Raw genomic sequence first — 26,257 nt, 5'->3', positions numbered from 1 at the left:
CTAGTTATTTAGTTTGGCTACAAAGCATCTGGGAAGAATGCTTTAATCGTTCTGATGCTAACATTGTTACAAGGCAACGTTAAATCATTTTGAAGTGATAATGCTTCAGGTTAGTCACTATTTTTGCAGCTGTTTTTCCTTGTCAAATTTGTTTGAAACTAAAACCAATAGAATTAATTACGGTAAAAGAAAATAAAGCAAATGATGACCTCAACTTTATTTTTCTCACTGTTTGCATAGAGACGGAAAATGAGACACAAGATTCTTAAATGTCGTCCTCTTCCCGTTAGCACTGCCATAATTCAGGGACTCACCACGTTTCAGAAACTTCTGGGGAGCCTCTCTGCCCCCATCTTTCCTGATTCTCATCCATCCTGAACACTGCAGCCAGACTTATTTTTGTAATACTCAGCTATAGTCTCTGTCACTTTTCCTGCACAAAATACTTTAGTGGCTTTCAGTTACCTACATAATACCCGACCTCCGCAGCCTGCCATCTTATGCCCTAATTACCTGGAGGCATCCTCACTTCTCACCACCGCTACCACTTCTCTCTGTTCCAGCATACTGAACTACTGCATTTCCCCAAATTTATTAAAGTGCTTAATTTGTCTCAGACTCTGAGATACGTGCTGGGGTTTCCAAGATAAGTAAGGCCTGGTCTTGGCCCTGAAGGAACTCATACCCCATAGTAGGAGATAGCATTAAACATTCAGTATGTAAGTATAATATATGATGGTGTGTACCCTTGTACATTCTTGTACTCTTCTGCTTGGAATAAACTTTTCTTTATGTTTTTCCTGTAAAGCTTCTGTCTGTCCTTCAAGACTGTTCACAAGTATCACCTTTTGTAAGGTGATGCACGATCAATTACATGAAAGATTTGTTAACATTTTGTATACACTTGTATTATAATTTATTGTGCTTATGTTGTATCGTCTATGCATAAGTTGTATTGTCTATGCGTATCTATTTTCTCAGGGATCTGTGAGCTCCTTGATGGTAGGACTCAGCCATTCCACAACCTTAAGCAGCATGTTCAATACTTGACACGTACTAGAAGTTTATAAATATTTGTGGACAGAGTAGCTTTTTAATGTTATTCCAATATTACTTTAAAAAAACATAGAGCTGTTCTAATCTTCATAAGTCAGATTTAATGGAAGATGAGAATACTTGTTAATAGAACTCATTTGGCCCAAACCAGAGTTTAATATTCAAAGTAACTGTTAATTTGTTGTTGTTATTGTTTTTTGTGGTACACGGGCCTCTCACTGTTGTGGACTCTCCTGTTGCGGAGCACAGGCTCCGGACGCGCAGGCTCAGCGGCCATGGCTCACAGGCCCAGCCGCTCCGCGGCATGTGGGATCCTCCCAGACTGGGGCACGAACCCATGTCCCCTGCATCGGCAGGTGGACTCTCAACCACTGCGCCACCAGGGAAGCCCACAGTTAATGTTTTTTGAACTTTTCCTATTTTCAAGGCATTGTTCTAAGAACTTTATATAAATTACCTCCTTTAATCATCATGAGAATTATGAGTTGGAAAATATGACTTCTTTTTATAGACTTTAAATAGAGTTTAAAAAATACATCATTATTATAATAGCTGATAGTTACATAGCACTTCCTTTGTGCTAGGCACTATTCTAATGCCTATGTTTACTCATTATTCCTCACACCTATGTGATTTATTACATAGTTTCTATTAATTATTATCCCCACTTTATACATGAGAAAACCAAGGCACAGAGAGTTTAAATTTGTTGTCCTCGATCACACAGCCAGAGTCGCAAAACTAGGATATGATGCAGCTGATCTGGGCCTAAAGCTCACACTCTCACTTATTAGGCTTAGCCATGTTTCATTTTGTAATTAACATTACAATGCATATTTCAAAATAGTTGATTATAGTCTATGGACACTTGAAATAGTATGGATTTATAACCTAAAACCTACTTTCCTCTATTAGTTGGGTCAAGATATCCTCTTGGAAATCCCTTTACATACTTTCCATTTTGCCCATTTCATTCTTAGTTAAACAAGGGAAAATCCCATGGACGATACAGAATTGCCTGATTGAATAAAGGTTTGTGTGAAATGTTTTCCCTTTTTAAGGCTTTACATCGTTTCTGTCTTGTCTGTTCTCTTGGTTCCATTCTTTTCCCTTCTGTTCTACTTTGCGATCAATATGGAATATTTACTGAATATCAGCCCTGCAAAAGTAGGCTTATTACTACATTTGAAGATGCTAAAATATATTATCCCATTGTGTCTCTGGTCTGAAAAACGATTAATGTTTTATTTAACTTTAGTAGAAAAATAATTCGTGTAGAGTTAAGACTTCGATCCAGGGTCCACAAAGCATGATTCATAAATATTAATAAGACATTTATGTTTGGTAAAGCCACACTCACTTGAGAATTCAAATAGTATCGTGTCTTCTTCAGCATATGACCTTTTAGTTTGTCAAAACTAAGACAAAAAATCTATCTCAGTGACTAAAAGAAGTAACATTTAACCATTGTAAATTAGAAAAGTAGAGTGACAGGAATTCTCAAAAACATGAAATAGTAATAAAGCCCACAGTTGATGGATGGAATATATAGGCTTTAAATTTAAGGGACTCAAATATCCATTTTACAGAGATTGAAAACTGCCATTACACATTTTGGAAGCATCTTGATGCCTATTTCTAAGACATCATCTCTTTTTACTTTTCTCATCAATTGATAATGAATTGCTTGAACGTAATGATTTAGTTTTAAAGTCCAGTAACATATAATGGACTTTAATAAAAGTGATGAGTGATATTATTATCTTATTGGTATTTAATAGTCTAGGGTTGTAGAAAATTAGAGGGTATGTTTTGTACTTGGGGTGAAACATATTGAAAAGATTTGGGCTCCTGTAAACTCAGACCTAAATTTATTTATTTATTTTGTTTGGTTTTTTTTGTTTGTTTGTTTGTTTTGGCCATGCCACATGGCTTGCGGGATCTTAGTTCCTTGACCAGAGATTGAACCTGGGCCCTCAGCAGTGAGAGTACGGAGTCCTAACCACTAACCCTCAGACCTAAATTTAAATAGGAATCTGTTCATATCACAATTATAACTGAAACAAAGAATTAGGCCTGGTAACAAACCAAAGATAAATGGAGACTGGGACTGAGGCTATTTTATCAGCTTTGCCACCATAGTTTTGTGACTTTAGGGCATGTGGCTTCATCTTGATGGAATTAAACACCTCCATTTATAACATCATGAATTTGCATTAATTGATTTTTAAGGTCCCTTCTTGCTTTATAATTCTGATTCCATCACTGGTTCAGGATCACATCTCCTTCAGAATCCATGGCTTCTTTGTTTACATCTTGCTGTATATGTGAAATAGGCACTGTGTAATCTTCCAGACACGGGGTCAATCTGAACACTATCAAAAGTAGAAGGGAAAAAAAAATGCCTGAGATTTATCACACACTTAGTTTGCTGCTTACTTTGCATACATTGATAATTTGATCACTTTGCAAATCTTACTGTAGGTAGGTAGATGCTTTAATTTATAACTTAAGAAGGCAGGGACTTCCCTGGTGGCACAGTGGTTAAGACTCTGCTTGCCAATACAGGGGACACAGGTTCAAGCCCTGGTCCAGGAAGATCCCACATTCCGTAGAGCAACTAAGCCCATGCACCACAGCTACCTGGACACCACAATGAAGAGTAGCCCCCGCTCACCTGCCACAACTAGAGAAAGCCCATGTGCAGCAATTGAAGACCCAATGCACCCAAAAATAGATATAGATTTACTTTAAAAAAAGGTATTTTGAAAAAAGGTAAACAGCGTTGTGAGAAATTTTGCATTTATGCTTTTGTATTAACATGTTTTATATTCATTTTTGATAATATAAACATTATGTCAATAAAATACAAATATGATAAGTTGAATCTCTTGCTAAATGAGTATGTGCTAAAAACTGTATATTGTTTTCATATACCGAAATTGGAGCTTTCATGCTGTGTATATGCATTTACAAAGTGGACCAGTGTGTGTATGGAGGCAAATAAAGATTTTGCTTATTCAGAATTTTTTATTTCTTTTTATCCTTCTTTTACTTCCCCGTAGACTTGCTGCTTTCAAATAGCTGTATTCCCTTTTTGGGCTCATCAGAAGGACTGGATTTCCAAACCACTTTGTTAGATGAGGAGAGGGGCAGGCTGCTGCTGGGAGCCAAGGACCACATCTTCCTGCTCAGTCTGGTTGACTTAAACAAAAATTTTAAGAAGGTCAGTTTATTTCTATATAGTTGACTGGATGCATTTATTTTCATTTATGCCCTTTTCCTTTTGTTTTAAATGATTCAGTGTCAAATGCAGTAGGTCATTTACATGTCAAAAAAGAACATGTTAGGGCTTCCCTGGTGGCGCAGTGGTTGGGAGTCCGCTTGCCGATGCGGGGGGCGCGGGTTCGTGCCCCGGTCCGGGAGGATCCCACGTGCCGCGGAGCGGCTGGGCCCGTGAGCCATGGCCGCTGGGCCTGTGCGTCCGGAGCCTGTGCTCTGCAGCGGGAGAGGCCACAGCGGTGAGAGGCTCGCGTACCGCAAAAAAAAAAAAAAAAAAAAAGAACATGTTAACAGGACTTATTGCCTCTGATGCCTGTTTTTGGATTTTTATGGATTTAAGTACAAGAGTGAGTGTAATACTAAAACCTTTGAAAATCTGAATGAAAGGCATAAAAAGTTAGTAAATGGATAATACTTTACATAACAGAAATGCAAGGTTTTGGATTTAAAAGCTGCAAAATGAGTTATTCATGAAATATTAACATTTATATCTATAGCAATTATTGTAAAATTAAATTTTTATTAATTTTCAGTGAATAAGCATACTTAATGATAGTGTGACTCTGGTAGCATTTTAGCACCACACTGGTTTCTCCACACTCTCCTTTTATATCTGAGCAAGTTTCTTCTATGGCCCAGTCACATTCAGATAGTGAAGATGAATAATGCCTCACTTGTGGGCTCATTAAGAACAATCTCAGCACTTAAAAGAAATATATACTAGTTATTCAAAACCGAAAAAGCAATTGCTGTTGTGTCCTACATTTCCAACTAGCACTGTGATACCCAAAGAAAAGACTGTCACACTGTTTTATCAATTATTGTTAGCCAGTAATTTAGTAAATATCAATATGTATGCAAACAAAAATGGATACCAAGACTAGAAGAGTTGAATGACTGATGAGAGGACATAATATATGACCTATTCTGCATCTATGAGGTATCTTTGATCGTTTTTTCTTTCTCTTCTTTGGCAGAAGGAATACTACTGCAAAAGAAATACTAGGAGCCATTTCAAGCTTTCAGGTCAATTAGTTCCCAACAGTGAGTTAATAGAGACTTCTTCCCATTCAGTTATTTGTAGGTCATTCTTGGACTTTGAAGCTTCATATGGCTTTCACCTACAATGACCACTTTAACTTAACCCTCTAATTTTGAGTTATTAAAATAACTAAATATCAGTTGTTCAGTTATTTGAATATTATCAGCACTCAGGGCTTCAGTCTACATAAGCAAAATATTTGTCACCATATGTGTTACTATCACTTAATGAACACATGCATTAGAAACAATGTTTTTGCTCTTCTAATCATTTAATTTTTAAGTAGTACTTCCACACATTTTTGAGGTCCACCAAAGGAAAAGGAATACTGTTTCATGAACGCTCAGGTATGATAAAGAAATAATCTTTGAATGCAAATGTATAGGCATGCATTCCATGTAATCTTTGTTTCTAGAAGAAGAAGAATGCGGACTAAGATATTCCCAGTAGTTGTTCTTGACTTATTGTGTTATTCCAAACACACAAACTCAAAAACTTATCTTATTTTTTTTGGAATTAATATTATTCTGCGGCCTAGATATTGTTTACAGTAAGGTGCAATAAACAGCTGATTATGTGCTAGAATTTGAAAAACTTGTCGTTTCATTCTGCCATTATAGCTCCATTCCATTTATTCTTTTTTTTTTAACATCTTTATTGGAGTATAATTGCTTTACAATGGTGTGTTAGTTTCTGCTTTATAACAAAGTGAATCAGTTATACATATGTTCCCATATCTCTTCCCTCTTTCATCTCCCTCCCTCCCACCCTCCCTATCCCACCCCTCTAGGTGGTTACAAAACACTGAGCTGCTCTCCCTGTGCTATGCAGCTGCTTCCCACTAGCTATCTATTTTACGTTTGGTAGTGTATATATGTCCATGACACTCTCTCACTTTGTCCCAGCTTACCCTTCCCCCTCCCCATATCCTCAAGTCCATTCTCTAGTAGGTCTGTGTCTTTATTCCCGTCTTGCCCCTAGGTTCTTCAAAATCTTTTTTTTTTCCTTCTTCTTAGATTCCATATATATGTGTTAGCATACGGTATTTGTTTTTCTTTCTCTTCTTTCACCTCACTACAAATAATTCAATTTTGTTTCTTTTTATGGCTGAGTAACATTCCATTGTATATATGTGCCACATCTTCTTTATCCATTCATCTGTCAGTGGACACTTAGGTTGCTTCCATGTAATGGCTATTGTAAATAGAGCTGCAATGAACATTTTGGCACATGACTCTTTTTGAATTATGGTTTTCTCAGGATATATGCCCAGTAGTGGGATTGCTGGGTTGTGTGGTAATTTTTTCACATTTTGAAGGAACCTCCATACTGTTCTCCATAGTGGCTGTATCAATTTACATTCCCACCAACAGTGCAAGAGGGTTCCCTTTTCTCCACACCCTCTCCAGCATTTATTGTTTGTAGATTTTTTGATGATGGCCATTCTGACTGGTGTGAGGTGATATCTCATTGTACTTTTTCTTTTTCTTTATTTTTTTTACATCTTTATTGGAGTATAATTGCTTTACAATGATGTGTTACTTTCTGCTTTATAACAAAGTGAATCAGTTATACATATACATATGTTCCCATATCTCTTCCCTCTTGCGTCTCCCTCCCTCCCACCCTCCCTATCCCACCACTCTAGGTGGTCACAAAGCACCGAGCTGATCTCCCTGTGCTAGGCGGCTGCTTCCCACTTGCTATCTGTTTTATGTTTGGTAGTGTATATATGTCCATGCCTCTCTCTCACTTTGTCCCAGCTTACCCTTCCCCCTCCCCATATCCTCAAGTCCATTCTCTAGTAGGTCTGTGTCTTTATTCCTGTCTTACTCCTAGGTTCTTCATGACATTTTTTCCCCTTAAATTCCATATATATGTGTTAGCATACGGTATTTGTCTTTCTCTTTCTGATTTACTTCACTCTGAATGACAGACTCTAGGTCTATCCACCTCATTACAAATAGCTCAATTTCGTTTCTTTTTATGGCTGAATAATATTCCATTGTATATATGTGCCACATCTTCTTTATCCATTCATCCAATGATGGATACTTAGGTTGTTTCCATCTCCGGGCTATTGTAAATAGAGTTGCAATGAACATTTTGGTACATGACTCTTTTTGAATTATGGTTTTCTCAGGGTATATGCCCAGTAGTGGGATTGCTGGGTCATATGGTAGCTCTATTTGCAGTTTTTTAAGGAACCTCCATACTGTTCTCCATAGTGGCTGTACCAATTCACATTCCCACCAGCAGTGCAAGAATGTTCCCTTTTTTCCACACCCTCTCCAGCATTTATTGTTTCTAGATTTTTTGATGATGGCCATTCTGACTGGTGTGAGATGATATCTCATTGTAGTTTTGATTTGCATTTCTCTAATGATTAATAATGTTGAGCATTCTTTCAAGAGTTTGTTGGCAATCTGTATATCTTCTTTGGAGAAAAGTCTATTTAGATCTTCTGCCCATTTTTGGATTGGGTTGTTTGTTTTTTTGATATTGAGCTGCATGAGCTGCTTGTAATTTTTGGAGATTAATCCTTTGTCAGTTGCTTCATTTGCAAATATTTTCTCCCATTCTGAGGGTTGTCTTTTGTTCTTGTTTATGGTTTCCTTTGCTGTGCAAAAGCTTTTAAGTTTCATTGGGTCCCATTTGTTTATATTTGATTTTATTTCCATTTCTCTAGGAGGTGGGTCAAAAAGGATCTTGCTGTGATTTATGTCAGAGTGTTCTGCCTATGTCTTCCTCTAAGAGTTTGATAGTATCTGGCCTTATATTTAGGTCTTTAATCCATTTTGAGATTATTTTTGTGTATGGTGTTAGGGAGTGTTCTAATTTCAATCTTTTACATGTAGCTGTCCAGTTTTCCCAGCACCACTTATTGAAGAGTCTGTCTTTTCTCCACTGTATATTCTTGCCTCCTTTATCAAAGATAAGGTGACCATATGTGCATGGGTTTATCTCTGGGCTTTCTATCCTGTTCCATTGTTCTATATTTCTGTTTTTGTGCCAGTACCATACTGCCTTGATTACTGTAGCATTGTTGTATAGTCTGAAGTCAGGGAGCCTGATTCCTCCAGCTCCGTTTTTCTTTCTCAAGATTGCTTTGGCTATTCAGGGTCTTTTGTGTTTCCATACAAATTGTGAACTTTTTTGTTCTAGTTCTGTGAAAAATGCCATTGATAGTTTGATAGGGATTGCATTGAATCTGTAGATTGCTTTGGGTAGTAGAGTCATTTTCACAATATTGATTCTTCCAATCCAAGAACATGGTATACCTCTCCATCTGTTTGTATCATCTTTAATTTCTTTCATCATTGTCTTATAATTTTCTGCATACAGGGGTTTTGTCTCCTTCAGTAGGTTTATTCCTAGATATTTTATTCTTTTTGTTGCAATCGTAAATGGGAGTGTTTTCTTAATTTCCCTTTCAGATTTTTCATCATTAGTGTATAGGAATGCCAGAGATTTCTGTGCATTAATTTTGTATTCTGCTACTTTACCAAATTCATTGATTAGCTCTAGTATTTTTCTGGTAGCATCTTTAGCATTCTCTATGCATAGTATCATGTCATCTGCAAATAGTGACAGCTTTACTTCTTCTTTTCTGATTTGGATTCCTTTTATTTCTGATTCTTCTCTGATTGCTGTGGCTAAAACTTCCAAAACTATGTTGAATAATAGTGGTGAGAGTAGGCAACCTTGTCTTGTTCCTGATCTTAGTGGAAAGGGTTTCAGTTTTTCACCATTGAGGACCATGTTGGGTGTGGGTTTTTCTCCTTCAGTTTGTTAATATGGTGTATCACATTGATTGATTGATTTGCATATACTGAAGAATCCTTGCATTCCTGGGATAAAACCCACTTGATCATGGTGTATGATCCTTTTAATGTGCTGTTGGATTCTGTTTGCTAGTATTTTGTTGAGGATTTTTGAATCTATGTTCATCAGTGATATTGTCCTGTAGTTTCCTTTCTTTCTGACATCTTTGTCTAGTTTTTGTATCAGGGTGATGGTGGCCTCGTAGAATGAGTTTGGGAGTGTTCCTCCCTCTGCTATATTTTGGAAGAGTTTGAGAAGGATAGGTGTTAGCTCTTCTCTAAATGTTTGACAGAATTCGCCTGTGAAGCCATCTGGTCCTGGGCTTTTGTTTGTTGGAAGATTTTTAATCACAGTTTCAGTTTCAGTGCTTTTATTGGTCTGTTCATATTTTCTATTTCTTCCTGATTCAGTCTCGGAAGGTTGTGCATTTCTAAGAATTTGTCCATTTCTTCCAGGTTGTCCATTTTATTGGCATAGAGTTGCTTGTAGTAATCTCTCATGATCTTTTGTATTTTTGCAGTGTCAGTTGTTACTTCTCCTGTTTCATTTCTAATTCTATTGATTTGAGTCTTCTCCCTTTTTTTCTTGATGAGTCTGGCTAATGGTTTATCAATTTTGTTTATCTCCTCAAAGAACCAGCTTTTAGTTTGATTGATCTTTGCTCTCATTTCCTTCATTTCTTTTTCATTTGTTTCTGATCTGATCTTTATGATTTCTTTCCTTCTGCTAACTTTGGGCGGTTTTTGTTCTTGTTTTTCTAATTGCTGTAGGTGTAAGGTTAGGTTGTTTATTTGAGATGGTTCTTGTTTTTTAAGGTAGGATTGTATTGCTATAAACGTCTGTCTTAGAACTGCTTTTGCTGCATCCCATAGGTTGTGGGTCGTCATGTTTTCATTGTCATTTGCTTCTAGGTATTTTTTGATTTCCTCTTTGATTTCTTCAGTGATCTCTTGGTTATTAAGTAGTGTATTATTTAGCCTCCATGTGTTTGTATTTTTTTACAGATTATTTCCTGTAATTGATATCTAGTCTCATAGTGTTGTGGTCGGAAAAGATACTTGATAAAATTTCAATTTTCTTAAATTTACCAAGGCTTGATTTGTGAACCAAGATATGATCTATCCTGGAGAATGTTCCATGAGCACTTGAGAAGAATGTGTATTCTGTTGTTTTTGGATGGAATGTCCTATAAATATCAATTAAGTCCATGTTGTTTAATGTATCATTTAAAGCTTGTGTTTCCTTATTTATTTTCATTTTGGATGATCTGTCCATTGGTGAAAGTGTAGTGTAAAGTACCCTAATATGATTGTGTTACTGTCGATTTCCCCTTTTATGGCTGTTAGTATTTGCCTTATATATTGAGGTGCTCATTGTTGGGTGCATAATTATTCATAATTGTTATATCTTCTTCTTGGATCAATCCCTTGATCATTATGTAATGTCCTTCTTTGTCTCTTGTCTTCTTTATTTTAAAGTCTATTTTGTCTGGTATGAGAATTGCTACTCCATCTTTCTTTTGATTTCCATTTGCATGGAATATCTTTTTCCATCCCCTCACTTTCAATCTGTATGTGTACCTAGGTCTGAAGTGGCTCTCTTGTAGAAAGCATATATACAGGTCTTGTTTTTGTATCCATTCAGCCAGTCTATGTCATTTGGTGGGAGCATTTAATCTATTTACATTTAAGGTAATTATCAATATGAATGCTCCTATTCCCATTTTCTTAATTGTTTTGGGTTTGTTATTGTAGGTCTTTTCCTTCTCTTGTGTTTCCTGCCTAGAGAAGTTCCTTTAGCATTTGTTGTAAAGCTGGTTTGGTGGTGCTGAATTCTCTTAGGTTTTGCTTGTCTGTAAAGGTTTTAATTTCTCCATCAAATCTTAATGAGGGCTTCCCTGGTGGCGCAGTGGTTGAGAGTCCGCCTGCCAATGCAGGGGACACGGGTTCGTGCCCCAGTCTGGGAAGATCCCACATGCCATGGAGCGGCTGGGCATGCGTTGGCTGGGCCCGAGTTGTTGAGCCTGCGCATACGGAGCCTGTGCTCAGCAACGGGAGAGCCCACAACAGTGAGAGGCCCGCGTATCAGAAAAAAAAAAAATCTGAATGAGATCCTTGCTGGGTAGAGTAATCTTGGTTGTAGGTTTTTCTCCTTCATCACTTTAAATTACTTTAAATATGTCCTTCATCACTTTAAATATGTCCCTCTGGGTTTCAGAGTTTCTGCTGTAAGATCAGCTGTTAACCTTATGGGGATTCCCATGTGTGTTATTTCTTGTTTTTCCCTTGCTGCTTTTAATATGTTTTCTTTGTATTCAATTTTTGACAGTTTGATTAATATGTGTCTTGGTGTGTTTGTCCTTGGATGTATCCTGTATGGGACTCTCTGTGCTTCCTGGCCTTGATTCACTATTTTCTTTCCCATATTAGGGAAGTTTTCAACTATAATCTCTTCAAATATTTTCTCAGTGCCTTTCTTTTTCTCTTCTTCTTCTGGGAGTCCTATAATTCGAATGTTTGTGTATTTAATGTTGTCCCAGAGGCCTCTGAGACTGTCCTCAGTTCTTTTCATTCTTTTTTCTTTATTGTGCTCTGCAGTAGTTATTTCCACTGTTTTAACTTCCAGGTCACTTATCCATTCTTCTGCCTCAGTTATTCTTCTATTGTTTCCTTCTAGAGAATTTTTAATTGCATTTATTGTGTTGTTCATCATTGTTTGTTTGCTCTTTAGTTCTTCTAGGTCCTTGTTAAACGTTTCTTATATTTTCTCTATACTATTTCCAAGATTTTTGATCATCTTTACTATCATTATTCTGAATTATTTTTCAGGTAGACTGCCTATTTCCTCTTCATTTGCTAGGTCTGGTGGGTTTTTACCTTGCTCCTTCATCTGCTGTGTGTTTCTCTGTCATCTCGTTTTGCTTAACTTACTGTGTTTGGGGTCTCCTTTTCGCAGGCTGCAGGTTCGTAGTTGCCGTTGTTTTTGGTGTCTGTCCCCAGTGGCTAAGGTTGGTTCAGCGGGTTGTGTAGGTTTCGTGGTGTAGGGGACTAGTGCCTGTGTTCTGGTGGATGAGGCTGGATCTTGTCTTTCTGGTGGACAGGTCCACATCTGGTGGTGTGTTTTGGGGTGTCTGTGGCCTTATTATGATTTTAGGCAGCCTCTCTGCTAATGGGTGGGGCTGTGTTCCTGTCTTGCTAGTTGTTTGGCATAGGGTGTCCAGCACTGTAGCTTGCTGGTCGTTGAGTGAAGCTGTGTCTTGGCGTTGAGATGGAGATCTCTGGGAGATTTTCACCGTTTGGTATTACGTGGAGCTGGGGGGTCTCTTGTGGACCAGTGTCCTGAAGTTGGCTCTCACACCTCAGAGGCACAGCACTGACTCCTGGCTGGAGCACCAAGAGCCTTTCAACCACACGGTTCAGAATAAAAGGGGAAAAAATAGAAAGAAAGAAAGAAAGAGGATAAAGTAAAATAAAGTAAAGTTATTAAAATAAAAAATTATTATTTAGAAAAAAAAATTTTAAAGTCAAAAAACAAAAAACAAACAAAGAAAAGGGACAGAACCCTAGGACAAATGGTAAAAGCAAAGCTATACAGACAAAATCACACACAGAAGCGTACATATACGCACTCACAAAAAGAGAGAAAGGGTACAAAAAATTGTATATATATAATAAAAGTCCACCTCCTCAATTTGGGTTGATTCACTGTCTCTTCAGGTATTCCACAGATGCAGGGTACATCAGGTTTATTGTGGAGATTTAATCCGCTGCTTCTGAGGCTGCTGGGAGAGATTTCCCTTTCTCTTCTTTATTCTCACAGCTCCCAGGGCTCAGCTTTGGATTTGGCTCCGCCTCTGCCTGTAGGTCGCTGGAGGGCGTCTGTTCTTCGCTCAGACAGGACGGGGTTAAAGGAGCCGCTGATTCGGGGACTCTTTCTCACTCAGGCCGGGGGGGAGGGAGGGGCATGGAGTGCGGGGCGAGCCTGCGGCGGCAGAGGCCGGCGTGACATTGCACCAGCCCGAGGTGCGCTGTGCGTTCTCCCAGGGAAGTTGTCCCTGGATCCCAGGACCCTGGCAGTGGCGGGCTGCACAGGCTCCCGGGAGGGGAGGTGTGGAGAGTGACCTGTGCTCGCACACAGCCTTCTTGGTGGCGGCAGCCACAGCCTTAGCGTCTCATGCCCGTCTCTGGGGTCCGCGCTGTTAGCCTTGGCTCGCGCCTGTCTCTGGAGCTCCTTTAAGCAGCGCTCTTAATCCCCTCTCCTTGCGCACCGGGCAACAAAGAGGCAAGAAAAAATCTGTTGCCTCTTCGGCAGCTCCAGACTTTTCCCCGGACTCCCTCCCAGCTAGCCGTGGTGCACTGACCCCCTGCACGCTGTGTTCACGCCGCCTACCTCAGTCCTCTCCCTGGGATCCGACCGAAGCCCGAGCCTCAGCTCCCAGCCCCGCCTGCCCCAGCCGGGTGAGCAGACAAGCCTCTCGGGCTGCTGAGTGCTGGTCGGCACCTATCCTCTGTGCGGGAATCTCTCCACTTTGCCCTCCGCACCCCTGTTGCTGCGCTCTCCTCCGCGGCTCCGAAGCTTCCCCCCGTCCGCCACCCGCAGTCTCTGCCCGCGAAGGGGCTTCCTAGTATGTGGACAGCTTTCCTCCTTCACAGCTCCCTCCCACTGGTGCAGGTCCCGTCCCAGTTCTTTTGTTTCTGTTTTTCCTTTTTTCTTTTGCGCTACCCAGGTACGTGGGGAGTTTCTTGCCGTTTGGGAGGTCTGAGGTCTTCTGCCAGTGTTCAGTAGGTGTTCTGTAGGAGCTGTTCCACATGTAGATGTATTTTTGATGTATCTGTGGGGAGGAAGGTGACCTCTATGTCTTACTCTTCCGCCATCTTGAAGCTCCTTCCCTTTTATTCTTAAGGGTGTATTTTTTCCTTAGGAATTTTTTTTTAAGTACTCATATTCCTAGTAGAGCCTCTAGATGGTATCAACTAATATCTTAATCATCAGTAAATATCTTAGTAGGGGATGACTCTTTTTATGAAAGAGGCCAAAGAAAATCCTATTCAACTTTTCAGTTTTGCTTTAAAAGACACTACATAGCTAACAAAGCATTTTTCCAAATATGCCTCAGTCTTAGAAAATAGCAAAAATCAATTCATACTTTTAAGGGAATTTATTCTTGTGCTGTTCTCTGCCTTCAGGGATTGGAAGAAAAAGTCCATTTATCTGAACTGAGTGTATTAGATCATTGCTTAAAATAAATTCTGATAGCTAACTTCCTTCTGTGGCTATTTTAAGCAAATCTCTCTTTGGCCATATTCCATGCTTGAAATGTGCTAATATTTAATAAAATAAATGTTTGTGAAATATTGGTTTCCCATATGATGTTATTGAAATAGATGGTCATTTGAACACATTATAAAATTAGGGTCTGTACTAGAGATTTTCTGCCTAACTGATTTTTCTTTATCTTTGTAAAATGAACCATTCATAAAGGGATTATGCAAGTAAAGGTAAGAATTTATGTTTATGTAGGTATCCACCTTTAAAATTGATATAAATCACACCAGTGCTAAAAGGTACTTACTCCACAGTAGCAAGTAAGTGTCAAGATGTAGTCGTTTAGCAGTGTTTAGACCTACGTGGTTTGCGTTGGCTCAGTGCCCCTCCGCAAAAATCCAGACTCCTCTGTGGAAGAAACCACACATGTTGGGACTCTGGGGCTGAAGGATGTCCGTTGTATTCTTTAGAGTTAAAGCAATCTACAACACATAATTGAGTTATGAGTGACTGGTTAGGAATTTTTTCCTCTGGGAAATTAAAAAATTCTGTAGAGAGTATTTGAAGTATCAAAATTTAGGATGTATGTTTATTTTAAATGCCTATTGAAAAATAGCCATTGTCATTTCATATTTGTCACAAGCCTTTAGAGTGGAATCACCAGAAGTAATAGCAAAATCGTTTACAAAAGTATTTTCATAATAAATATTTAATAATATCCTCGTTATTATCTTTACTCTGTTCAGACTAGATCTTGAGTCTTCTGAATGAATGGGGCAGGTATATGATCAATAAACTTTGATGAGTAAATGGCTGTCGAGGGAGAAAGTCAAAATTAGACCTTTCAGGGCATTTCTTCCATCTAGAAAGTAAAAATTAAGTAGACTGAATTTTTTTTTAACTCTCTGACATTTTGATAAGAGAGATAAGATTCTTATCTTTTTTAAAAACATATTTCTACAGGAACTTAATAGACCTAAGGGCAAGTATAAGCATCACCAGGGATGTGATGCCTCAGTATTTAAATAGGATTTTTCTAGAGTTGCTCCCTAAGGCCTCTCTTTAGTTCAGGTACCCTGTGGATTCCTCTCTGGGACAGGTTTGGGACAGATAATGCACATTGATTCAACATTCCGTTCCCGCAACACTAGATCAAAATGGAGTAATCAGATGCAGACATAAGTGATCCCATTTCAAGGACAAAGATCTGGAACTGTATTTAACCACTCCCAACAGTTTTATTGTAGGTTGAGTTCCCCCAGAGGCCAACTATGATATGAAGATAAGCTTATAGTAGTTTATTTGTAAGGGAGTGTTCTTGGGATCAGCGCTTGTGAGGGCATCACTAAGGAAGTAGCATTAGACAAGGGGAGAACCAAGCTGTGACGCAGTCCCAATAAAAGCCTCAGCCGATAGGCCACGCTGAGAAGGTGGCAAGCCCTTCAATATTTTTCTCTAGTATGAGCGATAATACCATTATTCATCTGGGTTTATCTTGTGAAAGAGAATCTCCTTTTTCTTCCCATCTCATCCATTAACCATGACCATCATATTATCTCTTAAAAAACAAAAATCTGATCATATTTCTTGCCTGTTTACACGCTTCTGGGAGTTCTTGATTTCCAAGGAACTTGAATAAACTTCAAGGCCCTTCCCACCCATTTCTGCTCTGTTTCCAGTCTATTGACTTTTAAGTCCCTTCCCACCCATTTCTGCTCTGTTTCCAGTCTCATTTTTATCCACTCTTCCTCGTTCCCTCACTAGTACTTTACTTTCTGCTTTCCTCTTTCTCTCTTTCTTTTACTCTAACTGCCATGTTACAAAATGAATAACTTTCAGGTTTTGTGCTTTTGCTACAACGTTGTGAAATTGACATTCACTTTCTTGCTCATCTCACTCTTTGTTTTTGAAGGCACTGACCTAATAATACTGCTCTTTTTTTTTTTTTTTTTTTTTTTGCGGTACGCGGGCCTCTCACTGTTGTGGCCTCTCCCGTTGCGGAGCACAGGCTCCGGACGCGCAGGCTCAGTGGCCATGGCTCACAGGCCCAGCCGTTCCACGGCATGTGGGATCTTCCCGGACCGGGGCGTGAACCCATGTCCCCTGTATCGGCAGGTGGACTCTCAACCACTGTGCCACCAGGGAAGCCCAATACTGCCTCTTGCTCCCCAAGACTTCCTTATCCTCAGGAGACATAACTACTCTTTGTGTTTACTAGAGCATTTTATATATTTATACCAGTGTCAGATGTCCTATCTGATAGAGCTATTATTATCCATTTGTGTAAATATATGACCTTCTTAATTATATACTCCATGAATAGGGGAACTATTTTTTCTGCACTTCTGATTCTCCTTTAGTACATAGTACAGTGTCTTACACATAAAGGATACTAAATAATGTTCATTTTTTTTTTGAGTTGGTAATTTTGTTATCTTTTCCTCTCTTGAGTGTGAGACCAATATACTACTCTTTAATCAATTAGTGTGCTGTCAGCTTAAAAGACATCTTACTTGGGCTGGTAAAAAATACGGAAATTTGTTATATTATAGAATAAGAATAATATACAGAGTTTGATTGGCTATGTAAATGGTAATATCATCTACTTAACAATGTTGTAAATGATCCAGTTCTTTCTGTCTCTTCTGTCTGCCATTGTTGGTGTTGGCATTATCCTTAGGTTGGTAGCAAAGTGGCTATAACAGTTTCATGGGTCACATCAGAGAAGGAAATGTAAAGGAATAAAAAGACCGTTACTCATCCTTAGGAGCAAGGAAGCCTTTTAAAGAACTCTCCCTCACACCTCATTGGCCAGAAACATGTCAATTCCAATTCTTATACTTACTTGAAAAAGTGGCGGGGAAACTATGATTTGCTTATATCAATCAACTGCTTTAGGTGGAAGAAGTGTTCAGGGATCAATCACGTTGATCACTACACTTAAAGAGAGTGAGTAGAAAACAAGTTTTCTGAAAAAAAATAATTTGCTTAGGGGACTTTTTTTTCTAATTAATGTAGATTTCCTGAGGCAATCATAAAAGTTTTCTCAGATAATCAAAAAGAAGAGTGTATATTTTCTCTTCACAGAAAATTATAAAGATTAGCTAGTTCTACAAGGAAATTATCTGGAAGGATTTATTTTTCTTTCAGGAGATATCTTGGAAAGTATTAATTGCAAGTAAAAATCCTTGAAATAATTTTTCTCCACACTGCATTGTGAAGATTGAAAAATCTGCTAACATGTACAAATATTTCTCTTGCTTATGTAAGAGTTCATTTGCCTCTATAAAACTTCTCTATGATTCTTTATTTAATCTAAGCTTTGTAAAATCTAATCTGCTACAGATTTCTTCACATTTGCTGATACTCTGTCAGTTTTCTCCCTTCAGTATTAACTGTTGTTGAGGGTGACATCGTCAGGAGGGAATACATTACAATTCAGAGAATTAAAGACTACATCATTATTCTGTAATACTAGTATTTAGCATTATCCACTAAATATTTAATGTACAGAGAACATATTTTAAAAAAATCAAATAACTAAATATGACTTAAGCATCATTGAAAGTATTTTCTAGAAGAATTATGTCTAAAATAATGCTGCTCTGAATGATTTCATTTTGTCAGTCTCTGGGATTGAAACTTATTGTATGTGTTTGTAGAAGTAAAACTTGGAATAGTTTTTAGTAACTGAAATTTGAATAATTTTCTTTATTTTGTCCTACTTTAGTCAGGGTTTTTTGTTTGTTTATTTTTTTCATAGAAAAATTTGAGTATCTACTCTTGGTGCTAAGAACGTCTAACAGAATATAAAACTCAGGTCTTGTCATTGCTCACACCCTACTTAGGAAGATAAGACATAACACAGTTAAAATAAGACAAGTCAGAAATTTTTTAAATGTCCAAAATAATGGGACAAATCACATAGTAGGAATTCAGGGAGGGGGAAAAAAGATCACATGTTGTACATGGGATTTTAATTAGTCCAAAATGGATGAGTAAATGTAAATTAACTAGTTTGTATTTGGATTTGGGCCACAAGGTTTATTATTCCCTTGTCCAGCTAGGATGGGGGAAAACATGTAGAAGAGAGTCATTTCTCCCCTCCATGTGTAAATTTCTCATAGTTTAAGTTAAAGAAACTAGGTTTCCCTGCCCTTAACCTACCCCATCTCTAGAGTCAGAGGAATTTTAGTAGTCCTTGAAAAATGTGGTCAACTGTAGACATTTATATCCATTTATCATTAATTTATAAGTGATGTATGAGAAACCTGTTCAGTGTAGACATCATAATAATGAAAGTGTTTGACACTTGTACAATATGATTTAAGGACCTATGGTTTCTAAACAAATTATCCTAAACTACATGGCATCTGTCACTGACTACAAGTGAACATTCTCCACCTCAGCTGGACTTAAGTAGTCCTAGCAATAACTCATGTAAATCCAGAGCCCTCTGTATGTAAACTTTAGGAGTAATACATGCAAGCTGAAAGTCTCTCCCTCTCTCCTTCTCTCCCTTTTTTTTTAGTGGAGTCCTGGTTGACAGTAAAAAAAAAAAAAAAAAAAAAAAAAAAAAAAAAAAAAAGTCCAATCCTCTCTGGTTATGCTACTTAGTTGGCTTCTTGAGTTAATGAATTGTTGGGATCCTTCCATCTGAAAATATTACTTATTTTGGAATCAGCTCAAACCATGCTTAGGTGGAGTGAGCCTCTAAACCAGGATGTAAGCAAACAGGTCACAAAGGGAATGATTTATTAAGCTAAGTACTGCTTTTGTATCTATTAATGAAGCATTTGTTTCTTGGTTTTCTTTCTTTTGTCTTCTCTTGTTTTTCAAGTGGGTTATAGAGGCAGATGAGTAGACCAGTGAGAAATAAACTTATTCTGAGACTACAGTTGTTATTTATTTTACCTACTAATCCAGCAGCAACTGTTATGTCAACTCATGGGGTATAATAATAAACAACTTTATTTTACCTCCCACAGTGCCTTTCAATCTGCTCTGTGGGACTGGGTCTTCTCCCTGGACCTGTTTGATGACTCCAGCAGACCCCATGGCTTTCAAGGTCACTCTTAGATAGTACAGACAGTTGTTTTCCAGCAATTAAAAGGTCCAGTCTAATGTAACAGAGTGTCCAACCTCAGTTAATATTGTCTACCTGTCCCCATTTGGGCACGCCATGGGAGGGAGGGCAGGTTCCTGAGAAGGGAGATGTTCAGAGGCTTCTTCTCTCCTGACCCTGACTGCGCTCCTCCTCTTCTCTAAGCTGTTACAGCCAGTGTCTGACCCTATGGTGTCGTATCAGGAGAAGAGAAGAGGAGAGGGGTTCAGGAAAATGTCTTTTGCCATTGTCAGAGGGACCTCACTTCTCAACTTTCTGGTCTTGTCAGACGTTTAAAGAAGGGTGACTTTTCTTTCATTGGCCTCTCTGTGAGTTTCTGGAATTTCCTCTTTCTGGAGTTCTTTCCCTTGCAATTTTCTGGATAAGCGTGACTGCATTTCTCCTCTGACTGGTGTGTCCTCATTCTTTATCTGAGACAGGTTGTAGTTCCACCAGGTGTTAACTTCTGAAGTCTTTTCACTCAGCCTTCTTGAACAGGACCTGAGGTGACCTCATGCCATCGCATTTTTGCGTGACCATGTCTCCCATCTGTTCCATAGGAAGCTGTCTTGTGTATTTTCCTGGATACACTCTAGAAATTCAGGTTGATATCAGTATAGCCACTGAGCCTGGCCTCTGTGTCCACTGAAACCTGTCAGTCTGTCTCACCCTTTAGACATTTGTCCACAATGTCCCACAAATGGCATGTTCAACAGTAAGTGCTTCTCGAGGTCCCATCGAAACCCCTTCCCTGGCACCTGCTTCTCACCCTGGGGCTTGTAAGATACATGACACAACTGTCTCAGACAAAATATCCTTCTCAAGGGAAAGGAAAAAACTTTGTAAGTTCCAGTGTCCAACTATTGTATAGCTTGAACATAGGTGAAATCATCTAAATGATTCTTGGCCACCTACTTTGAAGATTTTTGCATCCTCAGCTACCATCTCATTTTAAATTTTTTCCCAGCTAAAATTTCTTTTTTTAACATCTTGCTCTACTATCTAAGCCATAAAATGAGCTCTCAAAAGAATGTTGCTTTACCTCCAAATATAACAGGCAAGCTCATTGTATATCATTCCTGATGTATACACTCTAGAATCATAGGAGTAACCAAATGGGGAATGTCAGTATCCTTATTAGTATTATTTGCATTTTGGATATTAATAGCCTTATTCAAAACATTTGCTGTTTTACATCTTGTTTCCCATGTTTTTCAATAGTATTTCTGTTGGGTTCTAGCAAAGCTAAGCCATAACCGAGAATCTAATAAACAAGAGTGTAGGACATGCAATGATCCATTTTTAAATAATCTAACAATTAGTCTTCAAATAGTTTACTTTCATTTTGAGACAATACTTAATTATCTTTTTTCTTTTTATTTAATTAAAAATATTTTCTCTTGAAACTGATATGTGTCAAAATTAAATGTTTTACATGAAATGTTCAAAGAATTGCCATGTTAGCTACACAAAGGTGAAGATTATTAACAGGGCCCCAACAAAAACCTATTAGCTAAATTTACAGTGTTGAAGGCAAAAGCAGTATAATACTTAAAATTTTTATGTTTAATGTAATTGATGTTTGTTTTTAAGGTAAAAAGCACTAAATACGTTTCTGGCAGAAAACAAGGAAGTTTTCCTATGGGTTTTAAAATGAGAAAACAATGTATCAAAGCAATATAAACTTATAACCTACCTAAAAGAGAACTCCATATTTTTATGGAATAACTTGAGATAATTTCATTTCACCTTGCTAATAAAATTTAGGTCCTCACATTTACGAACTTTAATTCTTTTGTTTATTAACCAAAAACCAATCAGAACTATTTAAAAGGAAACATTGGTAAACTTAAAACACTTAAAAGCTAGAACTCAGACACTCTTAAGAAGATTGACTTTCTTTTTGAGCAGATTGTCACATTTATAAACATGGAATGACTATATTAACGTTTTTTTCTTCTTCCCAGCAATTGTAATGTAATTTCGTATTATTTTTCTCCTTATTTAACATGAAAATGAGGTATGTAATTATAAAAATTAGTCAGTTTACTTGAAATTCAAAATATTCTCTTATTTTAATCATTGTTATTAGAAAAATCACTAATCGAAATGAGTTTATAATTTTAACTATAATAATTTTCAGTGGCATATTTAAACACCCTTTTTTTGTGTAGCATGAAAAGGACTTTGTTATTTCCCTTTCCTTACGGAAGTCTAAAACAAGAGGGTTTTCATACACGGGGATCCTGTACTTGCTTGCTTTATATTGAGTATAAGCAGAAATGCTTTTATAAATCAGAATGACCTTCTGACTCTAGTTCATTAACTCATTTCATGGCTGCATAAGACGTTCTCATCTAACGCGTGACCCTGGAAGTCTATTATTTAGGCGAAAAGACTGAGAATAAATAACTTCTCATTTGAAATCAAGTTATTGATAAAGGAAAATTGCCACTCTTTATTCTTAGTTAATACTTGAAATAAAGAAAATATAAACCCTTGGAAACCCTGTGGGCTCCCCAATAAATTAAGTTTTGGTATAAGGCACCCTGCTTAGTTTCACGGTGATTAATCTGCTCCTATTGTCTGCGGAGCACATGCTGTCTAGTAATCACAGAGGTGAAACAATTGCCTCGTTCATGGATGGGCGGGCTCCCCCGCCCGGGTGCTGATGTGCAGGTCCCATCTGGTCACTGTAATGGACTGTCAGGATGTTGTCAGACTGCTCAGACTTCTGCCGGAACTCGACAAGGACTCTGTCTCTGTCTCCAGTTTTAAAGGAAACTTTGCAGATCACTTTTCAATAATTTCCGAGTACTTTTTATGTATGTGGGCTGTTCCAGGTGCTAAAGAGGGTAGGAAGAAAACATAATGTCCCTTGTCACTTAGTATCAGTGGCCACTCAGCTTCAATGAGTCATATACTTCCTGTAAGAAGAGAAGGGAGACTGTGACTTGTATTCCTCACAAAATTTTGAAATTTATCCACAAGTGTAATTGCACCACAAGTTCAAAATCACCAACCCATTTGTGGATTTCTTAAATTTCATTTTAATTTGCATGATACAGTAGCATTTCTCTCATTTTCATGCAGTATGTTTATTGAGCTCCTGCCATTCCAGGTAGAACAAGCTCATTCTGCGGATAATGCTAAGATGATATCTGGCAGTGCAGCATTCGCTGCTAACAAGTGGTGCAGTAGAGACTCGAACCCACGTCTTCCAGTTCCACTGCAGTTCATTGCGCTTTATGCCAGGAAAAGGTCCCATACTAAATCTACTTGCAAAAAGAAGGGAGCAGATGGTTGTGGTAGACGCGAATGTACTGGAATTCGGAGCTGGTTGACGGAAGAAAGCTAAATGTCAAAGAGGCTTTGGGCTGAGTCCTAAAACAGGAACGGGAGAGACAGTTCTCACCCAAGACTTCATGAACGAAGCTATGTGGGCGATTAGACGCAAACCTTGAGAACTGAAACTTCCCTTCTGTAAGTCTCTACCCCAGCCGCTTTCAGTTTTACCCGCTTTACCGCTGGCTCTCCTGTCCTTTTTCCCCAGTACTTCGGTCTTTGAGCTTAGATCTCCTACCTCTCTCTGTCCTTGGAACTGAGACTCTGGAGTAGTCACTGCTCCCTTTGTTGTTCAAATCCTTGTATCATATTGCATCTAGAGCAGCATTTTCCCAACCTTTTTACAACCAGTCAAAAACTTGAATCCTGTTTGTTGACAGAGATGGCCACTTGCATTTTTAAGTCTGTGAGTTTCTGTCTTAGGTTTTATGAACAAGTTGTAACTTCCTCTTGTGTATTCCATTCAGTTGTCTTGGCATCTCTGAATTAGGCCAAAGGGCATTTGACTGACCTTGCACTTGTTAACTTGAGTCAATTAAATTGCTTTTCCAAAGATGAAACAAAGAGCAGATATAATTAGAATTTCCTTAGGATGTTGTTATAAGGCCTTATCATTATTTGAATGTTTCTGTAACTTGCCTAAGATTAAATAATTAAAAATAAAGTGCCTGACATTTCACATTATGAAATGATAACTGTTAATGAATTATATAACTTATAAATGAAACAGTAATTGTTAGAGACATTGCAGCATTTTACTGTGAGTTCCTCCTGCCTATTTGTCTTCAAAGTGAAGTAAATATGCTTCAAAAAACAAATCATTTTGGATTTTGGATAGAGATAAGCAAATAAAATCAATATAAGATAACTAGATCATAGGTTGTATTTTTTTTTTTTTTTTTTTTTTTTTTTCTTTTTGCGGTACGTGGGCCTCTCACTGCTGTGGCCTCTCCCGTTGCGGAGCACAGGCTCCGGACGTGCAGGCTCAGCGGCTATGGCTCACGGGCCCAGCCGCTCCGCGGCATGTGGGATCCTCCCAGACCGGGGCACGAACCCGCGTCCCCTGCATCGGCAGGCGGACTCTCAACCACTGCACCACCAGAGAGGCCCTTATAGGTTGTATTTTTAAATGCATACAGCTCCTGCTATCGTTTCATAAGGAAATTAATATTAAATCTCTTTTGAAAAATGTGCTTAAAATTTAACTTTATAGCATATAAGCTTATGTAAAGTGACAGTGAAGACAATGTTTATTTCATCAGAATGATCTCTTCATACTAGTAATCTACATTCTATAACTCTGAAGGAAACATATGTACATATTTTTACTCATTCTTTTTTTTTTAAATATGTAACCCTTTATGAATTTGCATGTCATCCTTGTGCAGGGGCCAGGCTAATCTTCTCTATGTCATTCCAATTTTAGTATAGGTGCTGCCAAAGTGAGCACTACATATATATTATTAGAGGTTAGTATTTGATCCTTCCAAGTGTAACAGGCAAAAATTAATTTTTTTGGAAATGATCAATTTCAATTATGAAATACTATGAAAACAACATAAACATACTAACATGGTTAAGTCAGTAAATTACTGAATATGGAAACTGACTTATCAGCCATACGTGTTTTAAAACTTTAACCCATAAATTATCATCTTCAAGTGGGGACATTTTGTAAACTTACTTCTCTTCTTTCCCATGTAGTTTTCTGTTACCAACTTGATTTCTAAAATTAGCACTCAAATTAAAACCAATTTGCAGCCCCTAATTATTTTTTAGTGGATCAACTAGTGGTTACACAGTAGATAACTATGTTGAGAGAAATTCTTGGGCTTATCAGGATCCACAGAAAGGATCTGTTTGATTTCTGATGTCTGTCCTACATGTGGGTGGAGAGAGCAGCTTTGTACATATTTGAGATCCTTGATGTCTAGGCTCCAAGGTCCTGAAGACTACTCCCACCAAAATGATAGCTTAAAAGCTGTATCTGGTACATCAGACAATGTTAAGAACCAGCATTCTGTGGGAATATTTCAGGACAATTAAAATATGGCAATTATGCAAGTAGCACCTCTGCTTCTGGTATGCCTCTCTTTGATAAGTGAAAGAAAAATGTCTGTGGGTAACTTTCTAAAGGAGTAATACGGCTGCATCAACTTTTAGAAATAGTGGTATGTGTTTTGCTTGTCTTGCTTAATGGAACTTTTAATATGGCGTGATGCTGTGTGTTCACAGCACCAAAGTGCAAGAAAATGTGTATGTCATCTTACTTTTGACAAATTCAGCAAGCAAAGAGAGTAGTAATAATCACTACCTCAAAACTTTCCTATTACCTAATTAATGTTCAAGAGGGCCTTTTATAGATATTGTGGACTTTGTATTTTTAAGTGTGGGGTGTGATTTCTGTCTGAGAGTGAGGCAGTCTCAAAGTGTACTACCTGGGCTACTAAATAATTTCAAGATCTCAGGTACCTCTTGGGCTTTTGTGTAAATGATGCTGAAACTTGATACTATATATGAAATACTCTATACCCAATCAGAGTTAACATCTCTCTCTCCCTCTATGTATCTGTCTATCTCTCTTTGTTTCTTACTCTTTTCCCCCTCTGTAACCATCTACACACGTACACACGTTTGACTAGAAATATATGGAAGTGGTGGAATGCTTTTATACAGATAGAGATAGAGATATATATATGTCACATTATATATGTCACTTCAAAAGATTATTGAAAAACAAGTATGTTACTTGAACATATTTCTGCCAATCCTATGTAAGTATAAGAGTGTGTGGAAATCTTGGTTGTTTTTTGTTTTGCTTTATTTTTAGATTGAGTTATGTGAAATTTTATCTTTTTACATTGTTTACCAAAAGGGATCAAAAGGAATATTTTTTAAAAAAAAAACCTTATTCTAGTGACTAGAATGGGCAAGTAAAAGAAAATCTCACCATAAATCATAATTAAAATGATAGCTTTTAAATATTGGCACAACTACAATGATTTTTTTTTCCTTTTAAGTAAATGTTTACAGTCTGGAAGACAATCAGATGTCTCCTACATTGTTATTATTATGATAATTCTATTTGTGATTCCTAAATTCTTGACAGCACTATGTCAAAATAAGCCAGTATATAACCTCAATAACTTTATTTTTAAGGCTTAAATGTTTCCTTAAGAAGTAAAATTGTCTTTGTGATACTATCTTAGAATTCCTATGCTATAACAATAATGATCCAAGGATAATTTTTGTTTTTAACAGGTTTTAGACTTTATGGGATTGAAGGTGAATGATGAAAAGTGAGATAACATTTTGGGGAAAAAAAATCTGCTTTGTAA

The 26,257-nt window shown here is 37.7% G+C and overlaps 1 protein-coding gene across 2 annotated transcripts in view; it reads left to right on the top strand.

Moving 5' to 3' along the window:
* SEMA3D (semaphorin 3D) overlaps window positions 1-26,257 on the top strand; it is a 210,631-nt gene that overhangs the window by 91,046 nt on the left and 93,328 nt on the right. For both annotated transcript variants that reach the window (XM_081244741.1, XM_081244740.1), the window contains one exon: window positions 4,122-4,282. In XM_081244741.1, coding sequence (XP_081100867.1) covers window positions 4,122-4,282 — 161 coding nt within the window. The remainder of the gene's footprint in view (window positions 1-4,121; window positions 4,283-26,257) is intronic.

The sequence above is a fragment of the Mesoplodon bidens genome, assembly GCF_964165515.1.
Source record: "Mesoplodon bidens genome assembly, chromosome: 9".
Lineage (NCBI taxonomy): Eukaryota > Metazoa > Chordata > Mammalia > Artiodactyla > Ziphiidae > Mesoplodon > Mesoplodon bidens.
Note: the sequence above shows the minus strand (reverse complement) of the source record. Positions and strands in the feature narration are given on the sequence as shown.